At 39.2% G+C, this 23,968-nt stretch overlaps 2 protein-coding genes and 1 long non-coding RNA gene across 4 annotated transcripts in view; 2 read left to right on the forward strand and 1 right to left on the reverse strand.

The window, feature by feature from the left end:
- ppap2d (phosphatidic acid phosphatase type 2D) overlaps positions 1 to 1,898 on the reverse strand; it is a 43,727-nt gene extending 41,829 nt beyond the window's left edge. Inside the window, exon 1 of the mRNA XM_046834963.1 lies at positions 1,172 to 1,898. Coding sequence (XP_046690919.1) covers positions 1,172 to 1,385 — 214 coding nt within the window. The 5' untranslated portion in view covers positions 1,386 to 1,898. The remainder of the gene's footprint in view (positions 1 to 1,171) is intronic.
- Positions 1,612 to 4,430, forward strand: LOC124376077. Its single transcript, XR_006923770.1, has 2 exons — positions 1,612 to 1,748; positions 3,787 to 4,430. It is a non-coding gene; the product is annotated as an uncharacterized LOC124376077 (long non-coding RNA).
- A 9,118-nt stretch (positions 4,431 to 13,548) lies between these two features.
- On the forward strand, positions 13,549 to 23,028 carry tnfsf18 (TNF superfamily member 18). 2 transcript variants are annotated; one of them, XM_046835068.1, is made up of 4 exons: positions 13,549 to 13,584; positions 13,687 to 14,014; positions 20,606 to 20,660; positions 20,778 to 23,028. In XM_046835068.1, exons 2-4 carry the CDS (start codon positions 13,847 to 13,849, stop codon positions 21,125 to 21,127), a joined length of 573 nt encoding a protein of 190 aa, XP_046691024.1. In that variant the 5' UTR covers positions 13,549 to 13,584; positions 13,687 to 13,846; the 3' UTR covers positions 21,128 to 23,028. The 2 variants fall into 2 exon arrangements, with proteins under 2 accessions (XP_046691024.1, XP_046691023.1); XM_046835067.1 differs by having other exon boundaries at positions 13,580 to 14,014.
- Positions 23,029 to 23,968: the final 940 nt, after the last annotated feature.

Here is a 23,968-nt window from a genome sequence, read left to right on the forward strand (position 1 = left end):
TTCAGCTTTGTTATGTTTCTCTCCAGTTCTGTGAAAAGTCAATATTCTGTTGAAATCATCCAGAAAAGTAGAGGATCACTTTTTTTAAACTGCGTTAGACTTTCCAAGTGACTTTTAATAAACATCTTGTCTGTTTAAGGTAATTAGTTAAAGGGGGAGTGGGGGGGGAGTTTAAGATGCTGGATTACTAATTGGAAGGTCAGGGGGTTTCAAGCCCCGGTATTGCCAAGCCGCTACTCTCGGGCCCTTGAGCAAGGCCCTTAACCCTCTGTGCTCCAAGGGTGCTATATCATGGCTGGCCTCAAAACAAGCTGGGATGTGCTAGGAAGAGCAATTTCCCTGTGCTGTAATGTTTATGTGACAAATTAAACCTATTCTAAATACATTAAAAACACACACACAACTGAGTTCATGAGAGACATTTGAGCGGTGTTTTCCTCTGTACGTTTCAAATACCATTTTGTCAAAAAAAGATTGATAAACTAGACCTTTCCTTGTCTGCGTGGGGTCACGTGCGTACCTTCTGTACCTTTAATATACATCTTTCGCTTGGATTATTATTTATCTTTTACATTACACACTGGAATTGGAACCCAGTTGCCCTTAAAAGTAATCAAAAAGTTGAGTCCAAATCCCAGTAACACCGAAGCTGCCAACTGGGGGCCCTTGCGAGGAAGATTTTTAAACCTCAACTGCTCCATTGTAAAAATTGCAAGTTGTTTTCGATATGTGCACCTGAAAAATGCTGTAAATGCAAATTTACCCTTTTAAATGGAAAAAAAGGAAAAAAATTAAGAAAATGGTTAAATCGATGTCTAATCTTGCTTCGTTTTATAGAAGTAAAAAAAAAAAGGGGTGTTGTTTCCCAGACTTTTCCTGCATGCTGTCAAGTGGATCTGCATACTAAACAGCATGGGCAAGTGGTCCGACCCAATTAGTTACCATAGCGACCATGGAGCGCGTATTTTTGCGACATACCAATTAGGGTAAAAATCTGTGACGTAATAATGTCCTGCTTAATTAGAAGCTGATATAAAAAAATTATATATATATATATATATATATATATATATATATATATATATATATATATATATATATATATATAATGTGGATTAATGAATTGTTCTCAATTGGGGTCCGTCAAGAAGAGAAACATCTGGAAACTCACCCACAATCAGACACAACATGTCCAGACCGACCAGCATCCGAGGACTGGAGGTGTTAGCCCGGGTCACGGTTCGGCTCTGCGCGGCTCCGGCTTTCCCGTTCTCCCGCAGCGGCTCCGCGTCTTCACCGCCCTCCGCCAGCCGCCCCTGGATCTCCACATCCCGCTCCACGGCTCCACCACCTCCTCCTCCACTGTTCATGCCGATCTTCTCCATAAGCTCTGTATATCGACTAGTAACAGTATATGAAAGCAGAAGCGCACTTTTCCTTGATTCTGGTTCTGATCTGGTCCAGTTCAGCCTCCGCGCGCATGAAGTGCGGTTTTGTAAGATGTCTCCCACAGGTAGAAAAGTTTAACCAGAGATCTTTAAGCACTAGTGCACAGGAGAGAAGGTCATGTTGACAGAAATCCCGCTTTGAAGCGAGCAGGTTAATGGATCACAGACACCTCAGCAGGAGCCAAATCCCAGATCTGAAGCCAAAAATCACTTTCTGGGTTTTTAGGAGAGAAGAACCTCGCCATCCTCCTCACGCTGGGATCAGACCCGCTCCACGAGCTCTACACGTCCAGTAAAAGAGTAAGAAATCACGCGCGCCTTCAACACACTCCTCCTAGAACACACACACAACACACTCCGAGAACTTGCTGGGTCACTGAACTCCATATGGAGCTTCTCCTTCAGACACAAGTTTCAACTTCAAGAGCGAGAAAAGTTTTCAGTGTTTTCATTTGGAGTGGTGTATTATTCCTCCCCCTACTCCTCCCTCTCTCTCTCTCTCTCTCTCTCTCTCACACACACACACACACACACACACACACACACACTCTCTCTCTCTCTCTCTCTCTCTCTCTCTCTCACACACACACACACACACACACACACACTCGCTCTCTCTCTCTCTCTCTCTCTCTCACACACACACACACACACACACACACACACACACTCTCTCTCTCTCTCTCTCTCTCACACACTCTCTCTCTCTCTCTCTCACACACACACACACACACACACACACACTCTCGCTCTCTCTCTCTCTCTCTCTCTCTCTCTCTCACACACACACACACACACACACACACACACACACACACACACTCTCTCTCTCTCTCTCTCTCTCTCTCTCTCTCTCTCTCTCTGATCTCTCTCTCTCTGTCCCTCTCACACACACACACACACACACACACACACACACTTCTCTTTGAATCCAGTTATAATAATAATAAATAATAAAAACATACTTTAATTCTTGTCATAAAAATAACAGTAGTAAGACAATCTAAAACAACAACAACACAGTAATACAAATCTATGTGGGGTATTTTGTGAGTATTGAGGGGTACATGTGATATGGGGGTGGTATATGATAAGGGCATAAGTACAGTCTACTGGGGGGGATGTATGATTGGGAAATATAAGTACAGGGTATTTGGGGTGGGTGTATGATTGGGGGAAATGAGTACAGGGTATTTAGGGTGGGTGTATGATTGGGGGAAATGAGTACAGGGTATTTGGGGTGGGTGTATGATTGGGAAATATAAGTACAGGGTACTGGGGTGGGTGTATGATTGGGAAATATAAGTACAGGGTATTTGGGGTGGGTGTATGATTGGGAAATAAGTACAGGGTATTTGGGGTGGGTGTATGATTGGGAAATAAGTACAGGGTATTTGGGGTGGGTGTATGATTGAAATGAGTACAGGGTATTTGGGGTGGGTGTATGATTGGAAATGAGTACAGGGTATTTGGGGTGGGTGTATGATTGGGGAAATAGTACAGGGTATTTGGGGTGGGTGTATGATTGAAATGAGTACAGGGTATTTGGGGTGGGTGTATGATTGGGGAAATGAGTACAGGGTATTTGGGGTGGGTGTATGATTGGGGGAAATGAGTACAGGGTATTTGGGGTGGATGTATGATTGGGTAATATGAGTAAAGGGTACTGGGGTGGGTGTATGATTGGGAAATATAAGTACAGGGTATTTGGGGTGGGTGTATGATTGGGGGAAATGAGTACAGGGTATTTAGGGTGGGTGTATGATTGGGTAATATGAGTAAAGGGTACTGGGGGTGGGTGTATGATTGGGGGAATATGAGTACCAGTGCTAGCATGCTTGCTTAAAAGCTGTTAACTGCCAAATGCTTGTGCAGTTGATTTGCGTAATGAGTTAAAACCCCTGAAAATCCATTTAAACTGGTGGTTGGTGGTGAGAGAGGTTTTTTTTTAACCCACAGAAATGTTGACATAACTTTTGAACTATCGGCATTTTGGTCTTCACCTGAATTTGGTGCACAAAGTGCATCTGAGCGGCACGAGTTCTTTGAATGATTTTCAAATTTAGCGATTTGGAATCTGAACAAAACCTTTGAAAATCTTTTTACCCCCTTCATCACCATAAAAACCCACCAAACACACCTAGAAGTACACACCTACTATAGTGTACCTCACTCTGGGGTGTCAGATATTACTATAATATGTAATGGGATGGTATTTATGAGGACAAACAAACATTTCAGGAGGAAACATTTCCCTGTACTTTATACCTTTTAGCTACATTTTATTCTTTTTTTTCACCAGAACCTCTGATATTCTGCCTGTTTTTTCACTCTTTAGTTCGTTCAGTCGTCCGCTGCCCGTCAAGTTGACGCAACGTTTGACCGGAGATCGCCGACTACACAACCCTTCGCTTCAACTTCGTCCTGGAGAAAACCGAAATTCCTCATTACATGACCTCACATTGATGTAGTGGTCAGCGGTTTGACTTGATGACTCAAAAGAAAATGATTCTGACTCACGTTGTGTTCGGGTTAAAGAATTTGCACACTGCCCTCTGCAGGTGAGGTGTGAACAGAAATCAGGAAAAAATTCAAGAATCACAGAATCAACGATTTGGAGCGTTATTTTGAGAATGTATGTCGAATTGAAACCATCGAAATGAATGAAAAAGCCGAATGAATGAAACATTAATACGGAAGTCCTAAGAGGCTCTGCGTTCTGCTTTTTTCTTTCTTGGGATCGCGACTTCATTTTCTCATGAGCTCGACATAACAAAAGTTGTTTTCTCGTGGTCACAACTTCATTTTCTCAAAGTGCCCAAATGATCATGGTTATTATTCATTCAGGAAACAATGTTTGTGATGTCGACATCACGAGAAAACTAGAAAGAAAAAAATATTAGAATGCATGTCCTCTCAGGACTTCAGTACATTACAATGCTTTCAAATAAAAAAATAAAATAAAAAATTGAAATAATAGGATTCAGTATATTTTGAGTTGCAGTGGTGTAAAGTATTTGAGTAAATGTACTTAGTGACTTTACTTAAGTAAAAATTAGATGAGACTTGGCTAGGAAATATCCACAAATCCCTGGATAAAGAAACACACCTATACATATTGTATCTCTTATTTCAGAAGATATACAAAGGATGTACAAAAGTCTTCACACCCCAGTAAAAACTCTAGGTATTTGTAATGTAAAAAATTCAGCCAAGTCTTATTAGACGTCTAGGACAGCTTTGTGGAACCATCTGCTCCTGAAGATCGTTAAAACCAAGGAGATGGTAGAGGACTTTAGGAAGGGTACAACTATGATTAAATCCATGACCATCATGGGTGAGGAGGTTGGGGTTGTGGACAACTACAAGTACTTCAGTGTTCACTTACACAGCAGATTGGACTTTAAGACCAACACAGACGCTGTGTATAAGAAGTGGTTGAGCAGATTTTATTTCCTGAGGAACCTCAGATCCTTTAATGTAGGAAGCAGAATGCTGGATAATTTTATAAGTCCATTGTGGCAAGTGCCTTTTATAGTGCTGTGGTCTGCAGGGGCACGGCCGAGACGATGAGGTGACAACAGGTGAAGAAACTCCTGTCAATCATGGAAAATCCGCCCCATTGACTACATGATCCCATAAAGTACAGAGGCAGCGGAGTTTATCCTCCAACAGACCGATTCAGCTTCGCTCTCACAAAGAACACTTCAGTAAATCATTCCTACCATTTGCAATTACACTGTACACTTTGTGTACGAATCCACCAATTCCTTGGAAAAATTCTCCAGATTTATTAATTTGTGAAGGAATCTCTTCTGTAACGCCAAACTTCCCAAGTTTTTGCTAGGATTAAGATTGGGATACCGCCACCACCATGCTTCACTATGGATATAGCGTGCTTTTTATGTAGAGTATAGTGTGCTTTTTTATAAGGAAGTTTGTGCAAAAAGTTCTACATTTATCTCCTCAGACCATAAAGCAAGCAAGGATGCTTCTAATGAAATCTAAGCAGGCTTGGATGTTTGATTAAAGGTGTTTTTTATTAGGCGTTCGAATTATTCAATTATTTTACAATTTATTGTTGTATAGTTTATATACTTACCAGCGATTCCTGTAGCTCTTTAAATGAGTCAGAGCTTCTTGGCAGCCTCACTAATAAAGTTGTGCTTTGTTCTTTTGCAAGGTTTGGAGCGATGTCCGTGTTTCACCTTCTGTTCTCCGTAATAACACAACAGAAGTTCCTTTGGATCCAGAACATGCTACTGCATAGAAGCGCCTTTTTTTTGCTTCTCGAGAGTTCGCGAGATCTCGAGAAACACTAATGGCTTTATTCGTGGTTAGTCACTTCACAGATGACAGACATGCGAAGGATGACGTAGGTGTGAACTGGTTCATTCCATCATGAGACCTATTAGAACAGGGTCTAAATTAAAAATATGATCTGAATTATGTCAGACGTTTTATCAGGGTTTTTTTTACAAGACAAAACCTGCAAACGAAACACGGGTGTGTCGACCTTTAAAATCCCCTGTATATGTTCCAGACTAACACACACCATGTGCTTTTCTTTAAAAGGATAAATGGAAACAGTTTACATTCAACAGTGTGTGTATATATACATAACCCAGTATACGCCAAACTTCCCCCAGGTCCACACAAGCACTTCTGACTAGCATGCGCTGGGTTAGGGTATTTTACAATAATATTTATAATGCAAGTAACCAAAGCTTTTGGTTCGAGTTCAGGTTACTGAGTTTTTTGCTCTTTTTGTGTGGGTCATTGGATTTTATTTATATTAGCATTTTACACACAGCATCCCAGCAATCCACAGCATCCTTCTCTACTGTCCTGATCATGATCAGAATCACTGAGGTTTTAATCGTGAATATGTACTAAATTATTCCCAGTACTCTATTCTCTTCATTTCATACTTTCAGTTGTGCTGCTTTTATTAGTGTATGTTTATGTTACCAATCAGATTTCAGCAGTCACGTGACGTGTTGTCAAGGTCAAGAGACCTCCAGAATTATCGCTGCAGGCACCTAACAATAAAGCCGTCGCTTTGACCGATCAGATTCCGAGTTGCCCACACAGGGGCCAATTAGCAGCCATCCAATATCAGCGAGCGCGCTAGTCAGAACTCGCTAACCGCATCTGTAGCAAACTGCACATTTACAAGACGAACTTTTCAAGAAAAGTTGGACGTTGTGAGGAAAAGTCGGCAAAACAGTTCCGGTTTTTTAATGAACCGTTTTTGCTTTTCTTTCCTGTAGAATTTGCACAAAAACACACAATTAGGCTAAAATTTCAATCCTCCAGGAAAACGGTAATGCACAGAAAAAAAAACAGCCATTTTCTGAGGTGAATATCGATGCTTCTGCTGGAGATGATGTATGTGGCGATGCAGTTGCGACTCCAGTGAAAGGAGACGTGTTAAATTGTGTCATTGGGTTTTTTGCTTTAGTGATAACATTCATTCTTACTGACTTCTGCCTGTGATGCAGCATTTTGTACTACTGCGTTTCTCCATAATAGTGATGGTTTCTACAGACATGGCGTCATAATGATGGTATTAAGAGGAGGATTCAGTGGTGTCAGGCAGGACGAGGTAAATACCTCTACTTATGCGGAGATGCACACACACTTTTTCTTCTGGCATTTGCCCTACAGTGATTTTGTAAATGTATAATTATTTAATTTAATTCCGCCCTTAATTTTTCTTTTCTCTGTCTAATCATAGGATTGACAGACTATGGTGCTTCCTGTACATATGACAATAAACTCTTGAATAATGAATCTTAAAATCGAATGATGCTGATATTTTTTTTCAATGAAAATGAACATGAACCATGGTTCAATTATATAACAGAAAAAACATGTAACAGTAAATCATGTGCATAAATACCATAATAAATTAAATGCAATCACACTTTTTAATTTGAATATTTTCGAATTGAAATATTGAATGAAATGGCCGGACAGTGAAAAGTTTTCGTGCGTAATTAATAAATGAATTGATGATTAATTCTTAATGAATTCTTTTTCATAAAAAAATTAATTGAATCGAATAATATAAATGTAGAATTTTTTTTCTATAGTTTTTTTATATATTTGTTTATTAAATAAATCTGTACAAAGGCGAAATAATTGTAGTAAAGATTCGCAACACAAAATACGAAAATCTCACAGTGTGGCTCGTGAGGGGGATTTTCACCCTTTAGCCAGTGTTGAAATCAGTAGTGTTCTATGCGGTTTATTCGAGTTTGTTGTTATTAGGGTGGTTTGTGTGAAGAACAGCTGGTGACTGCCCATCATGTTTGAGTTTTTTATATCAGATATATCCTGTTACACACACCAGCTTATGGCCTGTAGATGGAGACAAACGCTGCTGATGTTTGGGGCACGAGGTCTGGTTTCAGAGATAAAACTGAGTTGGACTCAAACAAGATCTTTTTTTTTCTCAGCTTTATATTTCTTTAAATGTAATAAGGAAGTGTTAAAAACCACAATCACAGGCACACTGAGATTCATATGTACATATGTAGTTCTTCATCAAACTGTTAGCACAGAGTTAAAGACATGCGATTGGTGGATTTGGTAGCCCGGATTGTTCACTTCACTTGTGAACTTGTGAAGCCATCTTCATAAACATAGGCTTTACATGGGGTAGGAGTACAAGATCTACCTCAATTTTTTTGAACACCTTTGGGATAAACTTCTCACACTGACCGCACCCTTACTTCACCTACATCAGTGCCTGACTTTACTAACACACATTCTTGAGGCTGAATAAATCTCACACAAATTTGAATTGAAGATCTTCTCAGAAGAGTGGAGAATGTCATAAGAGCAAATGGAGACTCGATGTGGAATGGGATTTTCAAAAAGTACATACCACCTATGGTTAGGTGTCCACAAACTTTTGGCCTTAGCATTGCAGATGCTCGACTAAAAGCTAACAATTTGAATATGGCATCAATTTACACCGAACTCAATCCAAACCCAACTCAGACCCAAAACGAAATATTACAAAAAAATCTAAGTTTTTAACCATAAATTCATCTGCTGTATTGCAGTAATAATCTTCTGGTACATCAGGTACACAACAGGTACATTGTTAGCGGATAATCTCTAAATTCTTGCTTCGTGTGGAACTCAGTTATTATCCACAAATCTAACAAATGCCTCTGATTCAATAGTGAAAAATGTAAACACTACTGATAGGAATACACCCTGAATAGACCACTAGTCTTTTTAGAACACACATACACACGAATTCACATTTAGAGGTCCATTAGCCTAGCCATTTACCCTACTGGCATGTTTATGAGAGGAGAAAACCAAATCACCCAGAGGAAACCCAATAGAAGAACCTGCAAAACTCAGTCACCTCAGCATCGAACCCTGGAGCTGTGAAGAACAATGCCACCGGCCCTATTTTTCCACAAAAAAAAGAAGTAGTAGCTAATTAAGGCTGTGGATTACTGATCAGAAGGTTGGGGGTTCAAGTCCAGGTATTGCCACTCTTGGGGTCCCTGAGCAAGGCCTCAGTGCTCCAGGGGCGCTGTAACATGGTGGACCCTGTGCTCCAAGCATAGCTTCCTAACACCACTGGGATATGCGAAGAAAAAATTCACTGTGCTGTAAAATACATGTGACAAGTAAAAAGCACCTTTCAGACCAGGCTAGTTCTCAGTTACCATGACTGATAGTTAGCAATGCTAAGCTAAATAGCTAACCGTTCTAATTTCAAGATCACTGACAGTGTTCACGTGGTGTGGTGACAGTGTTAACCATTGTGCAAGATGACACAAATATACATTAGTGTGTCATGTGGTGCTCATTTATCAGTATGGTTGGTTGTACCATTTGCTTTCTTATGCTAATAGAGTGATTAGCAGCTGGGAATTACTTTTGAAATGCACAAAATGTGTTTCTTTCAAGCTGTATGATCATCTCTTCGGTGTACACATCATACCATGAATAAACTTTCACTTCAGGGAAACAATCAACCAGTGAGGGGTTATAAGGCCATCTCCAAATCATCTCAAAATCTTGAGTGGGAATTCTAGCATTTTAAGTCAGACAGTTTAATGCTTATAGATATAAAATCCCAAGAGCTCTTCAAGTACATGCATATGTTCATGATAACACAATCAAAGAAAGATTGCACAAGTATTGAGCATGGCTTAAAAAAAACCCCTCACACCCAGAAAGAATATGACAGCATGACTCGTGATCATATCAGAGCAAATGTTTCGTAACATATCCTTTGGACTGATATGACCAAGAAGGAAACGCATAATCATCATGAACAGTGCCATGTTTGGTGAAAACCAGTCACAATGTTATCACCAGAAATACTTTATATAGACTGTGCAGCATGGAAGTGAAGTGCTGATGAATTGGGCTTCTTTTGCAATCGTGTGACATCAGGAATTTGCATTATTGCAAAAAAACTTTCTAGCAAACATTTCGTCCTAGTAAAGGTGCTTGTGTAGTGAGCAGTTCAGAAGTAAATGTAATTCGTTATTGTACTTAAGTAGTTTTTTCACGTATCTGTACTTTACTGAAGTGTTTCCATGTGGTGAGATTTTACTGTAACTTCACTACATTTCAAAGTGAAATTTTGTGAATTTTTACAAAAAAAAAAAACTTTCTTTCAGCTTCTCCCATTAGGGGTCACCACAGCGGATCATCCACATGTTTGATTTGGCACATGTTTGGCACATGGATGCCCTGGTTGGTTCCCTGTCCGGGGATCGAACCCGGGCCGCAGCGGTGAGCGCGTCGCATCCTAACCACTAGGGAACTGAAGTTTTACTCTATATTTTGTGAAATCACTCGTTCAGCATCAGTTCATCAGCAAGCAGTACATTTAGAGAGGAATAGATGATGAAGAAACTCCAGACTCGAACTCACCACAACACACGTGACCTTGATTTTCGATGAAGTCGAAAAGGTTCATGATGATTGTAATAGAAATCAATCAGCGTTTGAGTCATTAATATCATTCTATTATTAGATCAGAGTTAGATTAGGACTTTTCATTAACTGATTATTAATATTAACATTATAGCCATAAGTAATCATAGTACTTTGGATACTTAAGTACATTTGAAGGCAAAAACGTTTGTACTTTTACTCAAGTGACAGTTTAAAAGGACACTTCAACTGGAGGAATATATTACAGAGTGAATTTCTTCTTAACTACATGGTTTGTGTACTTTGTCCACCACCGCTTTGAACTGGGGAGAAAACCGGAGCTTACAGAGGAAACCCAAAGCACAAATTGTGTTCGCATAAAGCAGAAATAGTATTGGAACATACTGCTTCACAGTAAATCTTCACACTGAGCAGGTCAGGCCCTTTAACTATATTTTTACACACCGCGTCATCACTTTTCACAGCCTTAGTTCTTTAGCGAAACGAGGTCGAGGTGTGTGGGCCTCAAACAAACACCTGTAACCACCACGAGAGGAAAAAAAAGACGATGGGCAGGACATTAATGCTCACCCACACGTTGTAACAACAAGACAACCTTTACCTCAGGAAATCCCCAGTGGACTTGTTGCGCATGTAAAAACCACAGCCAGGTGCTAGAATTATTTATCTGGAAATTGGTGATGTTTGCGTCGCATGGTCCTGTCAAACACTTCACAAATCTGTGTGGGTTCGTCCCTGGGTGAATTTCAGCGATTTCATTTCTGCGGCCTGTATTTCGTGGCCTATTCTGTATTTTTTGCACAACACTTCAAGCGGTGAGATCATCATATAATCTGACATGTTAGGAAGTCGGACTGACTCACCAGAGAGAAAATAAATCTGATATTACTGCATTTTTTAATTTTCTAAGCATTTATTTGACACACTATTAAATGCCTTTTATTGCTTTTTCCCCCCACCGTATACTGTAGCAAGCTTGATGCTAGCTAGTTAGGTATGCTAGCTAGGGATGCTATGATAATGTAGCTAATCTAGAGTAAATCTCCGAGCACATGGAAATAAAATATTGTCAGGTATCATTTCTAACATTTTGCTTTATTTCAACACTTTTAAAGAGAGTCTTAACCTTCATGTCTTTGATATTTACACCGTAAGCTACAAATGGTCGAAAATGATCAGGGATTAACAAATACTGTGTAATTGTTGCCAGATTGCTATAGTGTAAGAGGAACCCTAATTTATAGAAAATAATGATTTGGCCCATGTGTTTTATTCGTCACTTCTCAGCTTCAGCTATAGTTATTAGATTTACTAGAAGTGAGTTTTTATATATTTATGTAGAATTTGAGTTCCCTGCCTGAACTCTTGGATGCTTTTAGAGGGTAGCTGTGGAACAATGGAAAGTGTGTAGGCTAAAGCAGAAATACCTGCCGCTGGCCTTTCCAGCTCTAATTTCCCCGACCGCTCTAAAAGTGCAATAAGAGTTACTATTTTACGAAGGGTTACTTTGATATCCTCTGACATTCAAAAGTATTTAGCAGGTTTGTCATTAAGGAAACATGCTAGCAAGACCCCAAACCCACCGCCATATTGTCATATTATTCTCGTTTAGATTCACGTGGTGACGTAGTTTGAGAAGCGGCTGCTATTTGTACTGTTGTTGTGAAACCTTCCCAGGCAGACCACAGAGACCCACAATGCCACAAAGACATTGCATGTCCTGACATGCCTGCTTTTATAGTAAATAAATGTAAAAAAAAAAAACGTGGCGTATACAAAAAAAATTAAAAACACAAAATACGGAGAACTGACTCAGGGTCTGATCTCTGATCACAAGCGTATTATGAAAAACTTTATTATTAGTACAGGCACAAGGAAATGATTAATATATATATATTTATTGTCAATCAAATTTATCTAGGAGTTCATTGAGGCGCATCATTGTCCCTTCAAGTCGCCATTTTTAGACCATTGTATTTGCCTTTTAAATCGGTGGGTATCTGAGACCTGACTTGCCTTTAGGCACTTAGCTTCAGGTGGAGGACTAAATGGTTTCTGTGGTCGATTGTAGGCAGTTTCTCTAAAACTTATTTTAGTTCTTTTTTTTTGGTTTTAGATCTTTGACTTATTTCCGAAGAAGTGACAACAGATCAGAGAGTTTAATATGTTAATTATCAGAAAATATGTGGATAAAATGTCATTGTAGTCTGACTTTTCACTGCTGCTGCACATTTCATACAGTGTAATTCAATAAGTTTGGAAATGTATTGATTGTACAGCATCTATACTTTATATATATATATATATGCACAGATCAGGTATAACATAGTAACATTATAACATTCTGATTGGTGAAGTGAAGAGCACTGATGATCTCTTCATCATGGCACCTGTTAGTGGGTGGATTTATTTATTAGTCAGCAAGTGAACTTTTTTTTCCTCAAAGGTTAGAAGCAGGACAAATGGGCGAGCGTGAGGTTTTGAGCGAGTTTGACAAATTGTGACGTCTAGACGACTGGGTCAGAGCATCTTAAAAACTGCAGCTCTTGTGGGATGTTTCTGGTCTGCAGAAAAAGGGGACCAACACAATATTAAACAGGTGATCATAATGTTATTCCTGATATGTTTATTTGTATTTAAATGTCTTATTGACTTTATATGACTTTCATTTTCCTGTGAGCAACTGCAACCCAACAGTTTCCCTGTGGGATCAATAAAATATTCAGATTCTGATATGACCTCTATTGAGGATATGCTTTGAACAAGAAGAAGGAAAGAAAACAGACGTGTTTGGACGTCACGAGTTACTGACCAACCGACAAAGCAAAATGCAAACTCAATGCAAATTCAAAATTCAGAAATTGCAATTGCAAAATTAAAAAAAAAGGAAGCCGATTTCATAAGATTTCGCTATTGTACTAGAAAAGCGATTGTCTGCAGGCTGCCCAAATTAATGCTTGACACGCCTACGACGTTCTTCTGTGAAATAGTACTAATGTGGCGTGTTTCCGCCGTGTTATGTCTGCGTCGTTCTTCCTCTATGACTTCTGACATCACTGTCAAAGGGGCCTGTCCCTCTACTCACATCTCTCTCTCTCTCTCTCTCTCTCTCTCTCTCTATCTCTCTCTCTCTCCTTCTCTCTCTTTCTGTGTTTCCCTTCACTTTCATCACCTAGACTCAGAAGGGAAAGTACGTTAGACACTCACCTCCTGGACAATAAAAACATCATATTTAAAAAAAAAGGAACTTGCAGCACTCACTCACTCATTTACTATTTTTGCCCTCACACAGAAAGAAAAAATAAAACAGCAGCACAGGAAACAAAAACTCAGCCCAGAGTTTTCCTCTGCAGTCAGAGCCTGACTCACACTCAATCTCTCTTTCATCTCTCTCCGTTCCGGATCAACATCACCACTGTACGCCGTGTTGTTCGCCTCTCGTCACCTGGGCTATGTGTGAACCTGGAAAGCAGTGTTATGAAGGGGAAAGCTGCGGGGCACGCTTGGATCATCTCAAGAGACTCGTCTGGGTGCTGATGATCTGGGTCTCGATCCTTTCCCTGGGCCTGGGAGCTTCCATCACTCTTCACATCTTTCGATTTCAGGGACCAGAGACAAAGGTAAGGATACGGGCTTCTTCTCTAATCTCAGTGCTTACAAGAATACACAAGTTTCATCAGATGATCGAAATCAGTGATTGTAGCTGTATTAAATCAATGTTCAAACATTATCTGTAGTAATTAATATCATATTCCATGGTGATATTTCAGCTTGGAAAACTGAATTCATACAGTGTTTGGAAAAAGTTCTGAAACTTCTTGGCTTTTATGGTTTTTCTAAAGACACGTGCATGTTTTGTTTCTATGCAAGAAATCGGGTGATGATAAAATATAAAGTTCAAACGTATTTATACTGTAAATGTCCAATGTTTCACTTTATTTGCACTGAAAAATACTTAGCATGAAGTGCAGCTTTACAGACTCTCAGCTCCTGTACAGTTTGTTTCTCCAAAGGTTTAGCTGAAATACTTTACTGGAATTCTGGTGAAACTCAAAATTCTTCTTCACTATTTGGAGATCATCCCAGAGCAGATCAAATGGATTTAGGTGCGGTGACTGGGCAGGTTGTTCCGTGATAGATATCACTCCAACTCCGACACGTTTATCGCTTCGGCTCATCGTCTTGTTGTATGTTGAAGTCTGTTCCAATGAGCCAGAGTCCAGACGGAATTTCATGGTGTTGAAGTTTGTAATGGTTGCCATGTTGGTTCCTTTCACCCGGAATAAGTTTCCAACCTTCCCTGCTCCAAAACAACACCAAACCATTAAGCTTCTACGTCCATGTGTGAGTGTGGGGGTGAGGGAGTCTGATCACATCTTCTCTCCTGTTCTTCTTCTCACACAAGTTCTTCTAGTAAAGACAAAAATGTTGTATTTGGACTCCACGGAAAATTCATTCACCGTCCAATTCTTGTCTGTTTTTGCCTTTTAACTAGTTTGTTTTATAGAAACAGAAGGAACATGCATACGTCTGAAAAACCATAAAAAGACTCAGTGTTTCCACACTTTTCACAAGTGCTGTAAATTGTTCCAAAGTTTTTCAAAACAAACAAACAAAAAACCCAAATTGAAATATCTGGTGTTTGTTGAGTCAAACCAATGATGTGACAGCATGCGGGAAGTGAAACGGCACAAAGAGAAAATCATGTGACCGAGGAAACACGTGTATTAGTGTAAGATTGCGTAACGTGTTATGTGCACGCAGGAAACATAAATCAGCACTTTTCACCTCTCTGCGAGGTTCGGATCGAATGAATCGCGAAATCAGTCGACATGCACGGCAAAATACGTCTGATTTCCGGAGCCATTTGAGGTGATTGCTAGGAAAAGATGTTTATATCCGTTTAGCTGGCAGTGAGTGCTGTATTGTTTTTTTTTTGTTTTTTTGCAGGATCATATGTAACAAAACTGACTTTCGGCCGCACTAAAGTACTGATTTCAAACGTTTAGAAAGGTTGTGACGAAATGTTTCCTGACAGCTCGTGGTTAAACTCAGTAGTAACACAGAGGAGCAATACAAAGCGGTTTTCCTGGAACTAACAAAAGTAGTGAACACTTAAAGCCGAGTTTCGGCTGTTCAAAGAAAACCGTCTCGATTCATACAGGCGTTCGTACCTTTCCGATCGTGCCTACTTGTGCTGGATTGTCTTTGTGTAACTCCGCATGACATCGGCCTCGGCATAGAAACTCTCGACACACTTTTCTGTGTTATCTCTCTGATCCACCAACATCATGCATCCAGAGCTACATAAAGCTACAAAGCACTGCGTATAGTTATTTCACTATATTACTATGACTATAGCCAGTAAGTATGTGTGATGTGCAACAGAACCAACTTTCCAACAGTTTAACTGGGAAAGACGCATGATTCATGTGTATAACGAGATAAGACCTGATACGGTGTCCTGTTATGAATCACTGATCCCTTTTTAAATCAACTGCCACACAATTATGCTCATTTTGGTTCTTCTAAACTCTGAAATATATATTTCTTGAGAATGAAATATTCAGGTTCTGATGCTAATTGGTGGGACATGTGGATGAAGTACACAAACCATGTAGTTGAGTAAAAAGTAGATTCACTCGGTAAAAGTAAAAGTGTCTCTTTAAACTTTCACTTGAGTAAAAGTACAAAAGTATTTTACCTTCAAATGTACTTAAGTATCCAAAGTACTGATTTATTCTAACTATAGTGTTCCTATTATAATTTTTATCACAAGACTCTTTACTTTATCTATTAATAGAATGATATTAATGACTCAAACACTGATTAATTTCTATTATAATGATCATGAACCCAAAACCTTCTTTTCCTACTTTTAAACAATCATGTAAATGAGATCATGTGTGTTGTTGCAAGTTAAAATCTGGAGTTTCTTCATCATTTATTCCTCTCTAAATGTTCTGCTTGATGTTGAACTGATGCTGAACTATATTTCGGTGATCAGTAGATACACCAAGCGCCGATCAGAACACGTTTTATCAGTTACGTTTTTATCCTCATTGAATAAAAAGGACTGATTTTGCAAAATGTTGAGTAAAAAGTCCACCACTGAATGTACCCTATGCTGGTATGATTGTATAATCAAGGTGAAAAGGCCTTTTAACAGTCAGCTCTGAAACACCACCTACCAAAAGCCTTTGTCTACCAAAAGCCTTTGTCCAGCACTGCTCAGCATCATATCAACAAAAAAAAAGAAAAATACTAATTGAAGACGTAGATGGAAAAACTTGCTATAACACAATGAAGCCAAACACCACCACAGCTTCTCCGACTCATTTCAGAGACTCGGATCTGCTAGATGGTGTGATGATGGTGGCGTTATTTTTTGTTAAAGTTGAAGCTTTCAAAGCTAAACTTCTTCTTCTTCTCGTCCAAATGCAATCTGGGTGATTTCAGAACCCACGAACAAACAAGGAAACAAAGTATTGATGAAAGACATTGATAAATAAATAAAAAAACCCCACAAAATTCATGAAGAATCATGAAGTTAACCTTTTGATTTATGTCTAAATTAAGTTCCTGTTATTGCTTTCTGTCTGTTATCACGGTAAAAGAGCACAACCTCATCTGTCTGAAAGAATCTCCAGGGGTTTTTTTAATCCTCATTTTTTTTGCAGTCCCTGTTTGTGAATTTACATTTACAGCATTTGGCAGACGTCCTTATCCAGAGCGACTTACATTGAACTCATTCATACAACTAAGCAGCTGTGGGGTTAAGGGTCTTTGCTCATGGGTCCAGCAATGGCACCTTAGTGTGGCTGGGTGTTAAACTCATAACCTTCTGATCCAGAGGCATTTGTGATGTATGCGTATGTTATTTTGTTGTTCTGAAACTCTCCCAGGCAGACCACATGGCTGGTCCACAAGCCCGCACAGGCTTTGGAAAAGCGGTCATAAAAACATTAACAGAATATGGTGTAAAAAAAGGGTCTTAGTCAAACGCAACACTGTGTGGACAAACGTTTGTTGACGCCTGATGATGAAAAGACTGTGTCTTCTTGAACACCCCATTCTACATTTTGTCCACATTTGCTGTTATAATAAACTCCACTTTACTGGGAAGGTGTTTTACTAGATTTGTTATAGATTAGTGTGAGATTCATTCAGCCACAAAGATGGAGGCCTGGGGTGCAGTCAGCATGAACAATTCACCCCAAAGGTGTTCAGGAGGGTTGAAGCTCACTCCAACCCATGATAAGCATTAATTCATGGAGCTGGCTCTCCTAGTTTAAGTAAAGGGGAAAAGTCATGCCGCCGCATCCAATTGTGTGCCTCTGACTTTGTGGGAACAGTTTAAAGAAGAACCACATTATGGCTGGAAAAGTCAAGTGTCCAAATTCTTTTGGGACTCCCAATGTCCATTTAGTGAATTCTTCTTATTTGCCACCTTGTGATGGCAGGAGACAGGAGCAGATCACAATGATAGATTGCCAATTGTATTTCACAGTTTATAAACTGATATATCTGGAGGTCTGGAAAAAAAACATCACCCATCATGACTATGGACTTCTACAGAAATCTACAGAATGACCCTCTTTTGACTCTAATGATTAAAAGAATGTTCTAGGGTTTTGAAGAGCTGGTAAGGTTATTTCTATATTTACATGTAGACGTCCTTATCCAGAGCAACCTACAGTTATCTCAGTTCTACAGCTGAGCAATTAAGGGTTAAGGGCCTTACAGCTTGGCAGTGCTGGGATTCGAACACATGACCTTCTGATCAGAAGTCCAACATGTTATCCACTACCACTTTTCTATAAAATACTAAAGCAGAATTTGATTGGTTAAGAACCTCTGTGGACTAGCCGGAATCTCTAACAGGTGAGGAGCAAGGAAATATTTTTCAGTTTGACCTTCTTCTGTAGACATGAGTACGGGTTCCCTTTAGAGTTTGTTTGCCCTCATGCCATCTCAGTGAGTTTTTCCTTCACCACAGTCACCACTTTATCACTTAATAGGGACAAACCTACAATCAGAAATGGAAAGTAAAATTACCTTTTTTGTTTTATGTGTATAATAGATATTTAGACAATGTTGATGTAGAAGTATAGAAAAGGACAGAAGGAGTTGCATTGTGTATTTGTGGATTTTGAGAAAGCGTACGACAGAGTGGAGAGAGAGGAGTTGTTGTATTGTATGAGGACGTCAGGTGTGTCAGAGAAGTATGTGAGGGTGGTGCAGGACATGTATGAGGACAGTGTGACAGCAGTGAAGTGTGCAGTAGAAACGACCGACTGGTTTAAGGTGGAGGTTAAACTGCATCATGGATCGGCTCTGAGCTCTTTCCTGTTTGCAGTGGTGATTGATAGGATGACGGACAAGGTCAGACAGGAGTCTCTGTGGACTTTGATGTTTGCAGATGATATTGTGATTTGTGGTGAGAGTAATGAGCAGGTGGAGAAGAGCCTGGAGAGGTGAAGGTACGCGCTGGAGAGAAGAGGAATGAAAGTCAGTAGGAGTAAGACAGCGTACATGTGTGTGAATGAGAGGGAGGGCAGTGGAGTGGTGCGGTTGCAGGGAGAAGAGGTGGAGAAGGTGGAGGAGTTCAGGTACCTGGGGTCAACAGTGCAAAGTAATGGAGAGTGTGTTAGAGAAGTGAAGAAAAGAGTGCAGGCAGGGTGGAGTGGGTGGAGAAGAGTGATAGCAGGAGTGATTTGTGATAGAAGAGTATCTGTGAGAGTGAAAGGGAAAGTTTATAGGACTGTGGTGAGACCTGAGATGTTGTATGGTGTAGAGACAGTGGCATTGAGTAAAAGACAGGAGGTGGAGCTGGAGGTAGCAGAGCTGAAGATGTTGAGCTTTTTGTTTGGAGTGACGACGATGGACAGGATTAGAAATGAGTTTATCAGAGGGACAGCACATGTGGGACGTTTTGTAGACAATGTAAGGAAGGCAAGATTGAGATGGATTGGACATGTAAAGAAGAATGCTGAGGATGGAGCCACCAGGAAGAAGGAAAAGAGGAACACCAAGGAGGTTTATGGATGTGGTGAGGGAAGACATGCAGGTAGTTGGGTTGAAAGAGGCAGATGTAGAGGACAGGGGGTATGGAGGTATGGGGGTATGGGGGTATGGGGTATTGATAATTCACTGTGGCGACCCCTAATGGGAGAAGCTGAAAGAAGAAGAAGAAGAAGTAGAAAAGACAACCTGTATGGAGGGTTTTGTAATGATCAGTGTTTATACTTGTATATAATTCCTGGTTTTCAGAGAATTTTTTTTTTAAATGTCAAAGATTTACCCTGAACCCCGACTTCTTAATGCCGTTTATGTAGCCATGTGTTTTTGCATTAAATTCATGTCTTGTCATTTGTTAAGTCCCCTAATGTGTCCTAATTCAGCATTTCATTTACATTTTACATTTCAAGGCATTTTGCAGACTTTCTTATCCAAGCGACTAATAATGTAATGTCAGTTCTACAGCAGAGTAACTGAGGGTTAAGGAACTTTCTCAAGGGCCAGCAGTGGCAGCTTTGAGTAATCTGACTTATACCCATGTTTCCATTGCCACCTGTTCAAACCAACATTTTGGTTCCATGTTTTTGATCTCGGTTAGGTTTCACGTTCTCGTTCTTGCTCTGCTCGGTTCACGTCCTCTGCTGATTCCTGACCCTTTGCCAGTTTAGTGCTTGTGATATCGGATTCCAGTTTGTGCTCTCTGCATGTTTATGACTTTTAACATTCCTCCTCCAACCATTTCTTCACTTTTCTCACTTCTATTCTCTTCACTTCCCTTTTGTCTTATTTTGTATCATTCTCTTCCCATCATTTTTGTCTCATGTACATGCATGTACAGGAATTTTTCTTCTCTTCTCTTCTCTTCTCTTCTCTTCTTCTCTTCTCTTCTCTTCTCTTCTCTTCTCTTCTCTTCATTTCTCTTCACTTCACTTCTTATCTCTTCACTTCTCTTCTCTCTCTCTTCTCTTCTCTTCTCTTCTTCTCTCTTCTCTCTCTTCTCTCTTCTCTTCTCTTCTCTTCTCATCTCTTCTCCTCTTCTCCTCTTCTCTTCTCTCTTCTCTTCTCTTCTCTTCTCTTCTCTTCTCTTCTCTTCTTTTCTCTTCTCTTCTCTTCTCCTCATTTATGTCTTATGTATCCTTCCCAAGTCAATCATTTCATCCATTTGATCACTTTATTGTTTCCTCTTTCAGAATCCCACCACTGCTTCAGTACCAAGCGGCTCTAATTTCACTTACTACAATTTAGGTAAGTCCCATTGCCATATTTAGTCATATATAACTTCCTGTTTTTGCTTTTAACATTTGTCATGAATTTGATCAAATCATCATAACCCTTCTGTTTTGTGTTTGTTTTTGTTTTTAGCCCACACAAATGTGGAAAAAGATGAACTGAAACTGCAGTGGCGCAAAAGAAACAGCGAAAAGAAAGACACCGGGATAGTAATAGAGGAGGATGGGAATTATTTTCTCTTCTTCAGAGCAACTCTGGCGTCTCGGAGACATGGTGTGAATTACACGATCACAGTCGAGAAGAGGCCGAACGGAAACAAGTCCACCAATATCACTGACGGACACATCAATGGAACGGAGAACTCGACAGGATTTATCGGGATAGGAGTGCTTCTGACGGAGAACACCGTGATAAACGTTATCTGCACTCCTGAAGCACTATTCGACGTCCGGAACACTTACTTTGGCCTGATCAGATTCTGAATCGGCATTCTGCCTTAGCGGACGAAGCTTTGTGGGAGCGGTCTACACGTTTCGAAGACGAGGTCCACTCGGTTAATCGTCATCGTACCACAGCAAATCAATGATAGAGACTGAGATCAAAGTTTTGCCCCGGAAACTTGAATTTGACGTGTTGAATGTGAACATTTCCGACAAAGCTATCGTTCCTCAAAATTGTTCACATAAAATATGACTTTATAATATTTATCGAAGGTACGACATCGTTACAAAGCTCCTTTTTGTTTTAAAGCCCAGTTTGCTTTTCTTCATGTTCATTTTTCAGATGAAACTCAGGTAAATCCATTCTTCAGAGATCTACTCATGGTCTTTTAGAATTGTATTTTCATCACAACAGATGAAACTATATCGACAAAAGTTTGTGGACACCTTACCATAAGATCTGTATGTTCTTTTAGAACATCTCATTACACACTTTCCATTTTTAGTTCCAATATCCTCCGATCTTCTGCGAAGATGTTCCACTAGATTTTAGTAGATTTGGTACTGATGCAGGTGAGGTGAGGTGAGGAGGACTAGGGTGCAGTTAGAACGAGTTCAAATTGATCTCGAAGATGTTCAAAAGGTTGGGAGCTCTATAGCAGGAGATCTTCCACTCAGATCCATGTATAATTAAGATTATACTGCCTCCACTCCAACCCACATAAAATACACCTTTCTGAGGAACTTTCATTATATCAATTAATAATGTGACACTTTCATGTTTCACAGTTACACCACATTTCCACTTAACCTGAGAAGAATTCACCCCAAACGTGTTCATTAGGGTCGAGGTCAAATCTCTATAGCGGAAGATCTTCCACTCCTCCAATCCATATAAACCATATCTTTCCGAGAAACTTTCATTAAATCAATTAATAATGCAACAATTTTCATGCTTCACAGTTACCTTTCCTCGTAACCTGGAAAAAAATCACCCCAAAGGTGTTTAATAGGTTTTGGAATTCTATAGCAGAAGACACACTCCAATTTATGTAAAGCAGATCTTCATGGAGCTGGCTTTGTACACTTTGTGGAACAGGAACAGGGTCTAGTAGTTCAAGAGGGAAAATTTCATACCACAGCATCCAAAGATGTCCTGGACCATTGTGTGCCTCCAACGGTTTCTTTTGGCAGAGAACCACATAAGGCTGGAAAATTCAAGGTGTCCAGATACTTTTGTTCCGTATAGTGTAGGTCTGTGATTTTTTTCCAAGCAGATTCGAACTGCTGCTACATTCTTTAGATGTCTGGGTATCTATGTATGTCATATTTTCCATCTTACTTCATCTTCACATCATTTCTTTTGCAAGTCAGTTAAATGAGCTCTAAGTATATAGAATTGTCCATGTAGGCTGGATGCAAAATTTGTATTTTACAGAAATCTTTGTGAATGTTTTGTGGTTTATAATCATATCACCCATCCACACCAGTGTACAATTTCGAATGCAAAACACACAGGATTCAGCACTACCCACTACCCAGATTTTATTGCAATCCATTTGATCAAAAAGACAGATTTCAGGGATTTGTTATTTCATTTTTCAAGTAATATCACTTTTTGTAAAATTCCCTCTGAATGTGCAATGTTTTAAAAAAATTTTTGCGGGTTTTTTTCATGAATCAGTTCCCAGTGTTATAGTGTTCATGTACACGCTTTTGTTGTTGTTGTTGTTGTTGTTGTTGTTGTTGTTGTTGTTATGATATGCACTGATTTGTACTGGATGAAATAATTTTCAACATCGAAATAATACTTCTTTTTTATATTATAATTCTTTATTTATTTTTTTTAAATAAAATCTCATTAATGATCGTTCGATATGTACATAAATGTTTTTTTTGTGTATTTAGTTTTTTTATTTCCGGCATATTATTATGAATGTATTACTGTTAAGACCTGACTACTCATCTTGTTGCACATAATGAATGTACAATCCTTTTTTTAATGAATGTAAAAAAAAAAAAAACAATAATAATAAAAATTTTACATATATTTTATAAGTGCATCTAAAAGTTATTTTATTGTTTAGATAGATGTATATAGATATATAGATAGATAGATTTACATTATGTTTCATATCATTCTTTAATCGTTATCCATATCCCATATCCATATGTTTCCTTTCTGGATTTGTTCTTCATGTATTTGAAAAGGTTTGTGGATTGTGCAACCCAAAAAAAGTAAAAAAAAAAAACAGTTGGGACACAGAAAGATGTAAATAAAAACCGAATGCAATTATTTGAACATTAAAACCCGTAATGTATTCATAATAGATCACAGAAAACATATCAAATGATTAACTGAGGGAACTATTTTAGGTAAAACATTTCGAAATTTGATTGCTGCAACACGACTTAAAAAAGAGTTGGTTAATAAAAAGAAAACGATGGAGAAACATTTTGCGACTAATGAGGTTAAATGGCAACCAGTCAGTAAGATTGGGTCTAAATACTGTATCATAGAGAGGCAGAGCTTCTCAGAAGTAATTATGGGCGGAGCTTCACCAATCTGTGAAAGACTGTATCTACAAATTAAGGAACAATTTAAAAATAATGTAACATTCAACTGCAAAAGACTTTAAGCATCTCATATTTTACAATACAAAATATCCTCAAAAGATTCTGCGAATCTGGAAAAATCTCTGGAAAAGGAACAATGGTGAAAAATCAATATTGATGGCCGTGATCTTCGGGCCCTCGGGCGGCATTGCCTTTAAAACAGTCATGTGATAGAAATCACTGCATGGGCTCGAAGCACCTCTGTGTCTGTTAACACAGATCATCTTGTCATTCACGAATGCAGGTTAAAGCTCTATCATGCAAATG

This window comes from Silurus meridionalis, chromosome 22 (genome assembly GCF_014805685.1).
Source record: "Silurus meridionalis isolate SWU-2019-XX chromosome 22, ASM1480568v1, whole genome shotgun sequence".
In the NCBI taxonomy this organism is placed as follows: Eukaryota; Metazoa; Chordata; class Actinopteri; order Siluriformes; family Siluridae; genus Silurus; species Silurus meridionalis.